Raw genomic sequence first — 6,260 nt, forward strand, 5'->3', positions numbered from 1 at the left:
AATTTAATAAATATAAACCGTTAATTAAATTTCTTCAATTTAAATAGGTTTTCTTTCAAAATACAGCGATGTTTTTTTTTTATATGGCAGAATTTAATAGTGTTATTCTAGAAGAAAGAACCTAAAAATTATTGTATAAAACATATACTAATAATTAAAATTATAAATCAAATTTTTAATTAGTTAAATTAAGATACATGTTGTTTTATTTTAGTGATTTTCTCAGTATTTATCTTCTCTATTACCATCTCGGAGTTGGTCGTGTCTCAGAGCTGTCCAGCAATATATCGACGACTCAGCGAAAATCATTCTTATTGCATGTCTTCAACATGCAAGGTGGTAGCAGGAGGAAAAGTTTCGGAGAGTGATAAACAAACAATATTAAAAGTGCACAATGAATTAAGAAGTAAATTGGCAACTGGAAAGGAAACTCAATATCAAAAATTGCCCTCTGCCGCTAACATGATGCAAATGGTAAAATAATAATAATAAATAAACTTTACAATAACAGATACTCTTTTAATAATAATTATTATTTTTAAGGAATGGGATGATGAATTAGCAGCTATAGCTCAAGCCCATGCGAACCAATGTAAATTTGAACACGATTCCGGAGATCAGCGTGCAGTAGGTAGGATAAAAATTACTTTATATTAATTTTAATCGTAAAAATAAACTTAACATTAAAAATAAATTTAAATAAAATGCGTGTCATAAAATATTGAGGTAGCTCATAAATATGCAATTAGAGAAACGTTTAAATAAATATAAATGGAAAGTCACATACAATTCGTCTCAACTTGGTGATGTAATTTTCAATAGGGAGGATTATATAACTAGCAAATTATTTTATTTAACAGGCGTGAATGATTTTAAAGATTGAAATTCTAGCTACAGTTTTTGCCGCTATATTATAAACTTCAACAAATTAGAGAATGATATTAAGTGTCACGTTTATTCTATAATTGAATATTAACTTGTTTAAAGTTTTTGGTTTGTTGTGAAATATATATGGAATAGAATATCAATTAAATGTATTAATATTCTATATCATTAAAAACTGGCATATTAATTACAATACTATTTTTTGGTTTATAAATTGCAAAATTAAATGATGTTGAGGGGGGAAAAATATATTGTAGGTTTACCCTATTCAACTTTATGTACGGGGATATTTAGCAGTCAAAATAAAACCAAATTTGGTATCGTAACATTGCAGGATATGTGAAAGACACTTCCGTAAAAACTAGTATCAAAACGCACCACTAATGTATTTTTGGCTCTGCAAGCAAGAAATAATTTCATTATACAAGAAAATTATGTCATAGGATACGTTCAACTACTGAGACACTGAACACGAACTATTGGAACCTTTAACATCATTCATAGACTTGTGAAGTGATAGGTGTGCCTCTCTCGACCGAGTTGAACTTCTAGTTTTTACGATTTTCGTTGCTTGTAGCGCCAAAAGTGCCAAGTTGGTGAGAATTAATACTAATTTTTACGAAAATGTCTTCAGCATGTTCTGAAATGTCATCATACTAAGTTTGGTTGTATTTGGACTGTTAAATCTCTCTAGAAAACGTTGAATAAACATTTTTAAATTACGATCATCTGCTATTTGAACTTACAGTAACAGGCCTTAATGCAGTTTTAGTATATAATTTTGTTATTAATTTTTATTTAATTTACTAAATGATACTCGTTTCAATTTATGATGAAAAAATATTACTTCAGTATTATTTATTTTTTCACTTTCATTTTAAGTTGTCAAAAAAGAAAGAGTAATTTGAAGTTTTATTGTTTATATTGTTAGAAACATTATAAATATCTCGTAACACGAATGAGAATAACGTAATGTTTAAATTTTATTTATTAATAAATATGATTAGGGAGTATTTAATTATAATTTCAAAGATAAAATAGAAGTTTGGGTATAATATTGTTAATATTTTGAGCAAAAATATGTAAATTGTAAGACGTTTTATTAGTAATTTTCTATTAATGTAGTATGCAGAAAGTGTATTGTGAAACAAATAATACAGATAATCCTGAAGTAGAAAAAGGATGTAATTTACATTTTATAGAATATTCTTACTTAAAAAATAATGAAGGAATACACTCTTAATAAGCCTATTATTTATAAACCGGTTATATGATAACATAAATGACTTCCATTAATATCAATGACCGATACGTTCTTTTGTTCGGATAGAGATACTTAACTTACATTAAATTTTTATTACAGAAACGCTATAAAAATAAGAAAGAAATGTCGGGTTGTCAGTTTATTTTATTACCTCATATATAGTAGAAATTTCAAATTTTTTGCCTAAAGTTTTTCTTAGGAAAATTACTTTTAAAATAAAATTCAGATTGGAAGACACATTTCTATTTTATTACTTTCTGAATTTTTGCTTTCATTAATATATGACAAGCGTTAACTGCATGGTTTTGCACAGTCGCGACAAAATGATTGCAGCAGCTGTCACGCAGTATTAACATTTACAAATAATATAGATGTAAAAAATTCAGAACATTGCTAATTACATATAATTAATGTAGTAAATAAAAAAAAATGTAAAAGTGAAATAAAATTTAGATGTTAAGATGATAAAAAATTATCAATTGTTTGAAAATTTACCATAGTCACCATGTTTCCAATCAATTTAAAATGCTAACATGATTATAGATGTAGCACCATGCCAAAATCATAAAGTAAGAAGTAGCCTACAATCTAATTTAATTCTTCCTTTTATCAATTTAAAAAAAATATATATTAAATTTAAATATAAAATCATATTTATTCACTTTATACACTTTCTAAATTTTAATAGAAATTATTTGTTTATTTTTAAATTTACTGTAGTATAAATCAAGATTATTCCTTTAATTATTTTTTATGATGATTGTTACTATTTTTTATATTATTATAGTTCTTTTATGTTATATGAAAGAATTAAATAGATAAATCAAATGTAGAAATCGTTGATAAAATGAGAAAGAAATAATGAATAATTTATATTATTTGAATTTATAATTGTAATTAGATGAATCATTATATTATTATTCATATATAGTTCTCTCATTCATTATTCATAATATAACAATAATGATGTATATTTTACACAGATATTAATCGAAATTAATAAAGTAAGTGTTAGTCTAGCTTGTTTTTTAAGTACAAGTAATAATCATCTTTTTAAAAACTAATTCAAGTTATTGGGCTGCAATTTTAAAACTGCAGAACTCTCAATTTTTGTCTGTCTAACTGTCTGTCGGATGAAAATCGAGACCAGATGTGGCTTCGATTAACTACATATGTGAATCGGAAGTTACGTGATTTTTTAAATTAAAAGATGATTAACAATTGCAGCCCGGCATTGTGATCGTGTCGTAATAAATAATTGCTCGTTTTCTTATATACATATTTAAATTTTTCTCGGTATTTATTTCAAATACACACATGTGAATTATAATGTCCGTGTGTTAAGAACTTATTTAAATAAACTTTTAAATAAAAGCTTCATAATGGCTTTTACATATAAGATACATATTTATTTAAAGTTCTATTTAAATTTAATTTTTGTTAGTATTATCTTAAACATTTTATTCGTTTTTATTGATAAATATATAATAATTAATAAATGCAAAATATCTTATTTGGAATTTTGTTTCAAAATATATCAGGTATACAGGGTCTTCGAATATGAATGCTTACATTTTAAATTACTGTAATTTATGTTAATTATTATCGGTGTAGTATGTGATGTACTGTACATCAATCGATAGATAACTCCGAGTTTCATCTCCCATCTAGATCCAAACGTCTTGTAGAATTCTTGCTGCTATAGGAGGAGTGAAAACGGATGTAATGCAACATTCGTTGTATCATATGCGTTGCATCAGGAAGTATTTCAGTATCGATTGGATGTGTGCCATATGACATGAGGTGCACGCATCGAGAAATTGTAATGGGCAAATCTGAAACTTGGACAGTTTTCTGATTTTTTAATATTTATTACAATGTTCTCAGATAATAATTAACGTAATTACAATAATAAAATGATAAGATTCTTTTGGAAGACCATGTTATTGTACGTCGATCGATGATGATAATTAGAATAATTAAAAATAAATACTGTGTAGCACTTTACGTTAAGAATTTAATATTATAAATATAATAACTACGTTATGGAAGTTTCTCAATTTGTTTATTTTTCTATATAATTGTAAGACAGAATAGATGCTCATAATCAAATATAAAAATCCTTTTTAGACAAAAGATAATAATAAAAATAAATACACATATAGGTCTATTTGAATACTGAAACAATTTATCCAATATTAACACTATTATTTTATTTAACAGGGAACTTTAGCGTTGGACAAAATCTCTTTCAATCAGCCGGAAGTTTATCTATAAATTGGAATGGAGTTAAAATGTGGTACACTAGCGAAGTAAAATATTTCCATCCAGAATACAATAATCCCTTTCAATTTCAAAGCACTTACGGACATTTTTCTCAAGTACCTATAATTTAATACTTATTATAGTTATCTACATAAAATAGCTTTGATTATATATTATTTAATTAAACATTTAACTTGATAAATTAGGTTATTTGGGCAAAGACGTGGAAAGTTGGATGTGGTGTAGCCGGATATGAAGAAAATGGTGTCAAAAAGGTTCTGTATACTTGTAACTACGGACCGACGTAAGATATATTTCATCAATATAATTTAAATAAATAAATTTAATTTGTATTAAGTATTTATATTTTTAATTTTCAGCGGAAATTTGGGTGGTTCAGAAGCGTACCAAGTAGGATCTGCATGTTCTGCTTGTCCTAAAAACACTAAATGTTCCGATACTTATCCGGGATTATGTAGTAAGATAAAACGAAGATTTTAAATTATATTTAATATTGTATATTTTAATTTCAATTTTAATGTGTTTTGGAATTTGTNTCAAATATTTATATTTCGAATTTTGGTTCAAAATATATCAGATATTCAGAGTCTTCCAATATCAATCATTACTGTAATTTATGTTGATTATTATCTGTATAGTATGCGATGTAGTGTACATCAAGCTATAGATAACTGTCCGAGTTTCATCCCTCATCTGAGTTCAAACGTCTTGTAGAATTATGGCTGCTGTAGGAGGAGGGAAAACGGATGTAATGCAACATTCATTGTATCATTTCCGTTGCATCAGGAAGTATTTCAGTATCGGTTCGATGTGTGCCATGCGACACGAAATGCATACGTTCAGAAATTTAATGGGCAAATCTGAAACTTGGACAGTTTTCCGACTTTTTAATATATATTACAACGTTCTCAGGTAATAATTAACGTAATTACAATAATAAAATGATAACATTGTTTTCGAAGACCATGTATTGTACGTCGATCGATGATGATAATTAGAATAATCAAAANGGAGTTAAAGGAGGAAAATGCCCTTAACTTCATTAGTATCTCTTATATTTAGGCTTTATAATAGGTTTTTATGGTATTTTTAAAAAATAGTTTTTCGGTAAAGAAACAAATCTTTCCTATTTATTAATTAATTCCATGCATTTTTTTCATGTGTAAAATTTCTTTTAAAATATACTGTATATATGGAATAAATTTAACAAAAAAATCAATTATATGAGCAATGGCATATTTGTAGTTATATAACAGACTCTGAAATACATAAAGTTATCAACACTGAACCCATGGGTTGGGGTTGTGCCAAATCTAAATTATAATGTTATTCAGGGTGACGACGTGATTCTACTAATTTCGTTATATATAGGCCTACTATTAAAATTGGACTATTTGTATGGATTGTTATCTATATATATAAAATTGCTCGTCCTGACTGACTCACTCACTGATTCATCATCGCCCAGAGCAAACCGCTGAACCTAAAGAGGTGAAATTTGGTACACAGTTAGGGTACGTCATGAAAACGTACACTAAGAACGGAGTTTAAAGAAATTCTCCCGCGGGGGGAGAGGGAGAGCATTAAGGCTTAACCCGAAAAACGGCTTCTACTATACTACTTTAGATGCGATTTTTTGTTTTTATCTACGTTGTAGTAGGGTATGCCATGAGAATGCACAGTAAGAAGGGATTTTTAGAAATTCCACCGCGGGGTGGAGAGGGAGAGCATTAAGGCTCAACCGGAAGAATGGCTTCTACTGTACTATTTTAGATGTTTATTTTTGGTTTTATCTGCGTTGTAGTAGGGTATGCCATGAGAATGC

The 6,260-nt window shown here is 27.5% G+C and overlaps 1 protein-coding gene across 1 annotated transcript; it reads left to right on the forward strand.

The window, feature by feature from the left end:
* Positions 1-210: 210 nt before the first annotated feature.
* On the forward strand, positions 211-5,149 carry LOC111612840 (CRISP/Allergen/PR-1-like; the record flags this gene model as incomplete). The annotated part of the gene is made up of 6 exons (XM_023354106.1): positions 211-474; positions 544-631; positions 4,373-4,530; positions 4,621-4,718; positions 4,795-4,892; positions 5,013-5,149. Coding segments are annotated over 6 exons (843 nt in total), but the record flags the coding sequence as incomplete, so codon positions are not given.
* Positions 5,150-6,260: the final 1,111 nt, after the last annotated feature.

Source organism: Centruroides sculpturatus, unplaced genomic scaffold (assembly GCF_000671375.1).
Source record: "Centruroides sculpturatus isolate CEXI.00-Female unplaced genomic scaffold, Cexi_2.0 scaffold1712, whole genome shotgun sequence".
NCBI classification, from domain to species: Eukaryota; Metazoa; Arthropoda; class Arachnida; order Scorpiones; family Buthidae; genus Centruroides; species Centruroides sculpturatus.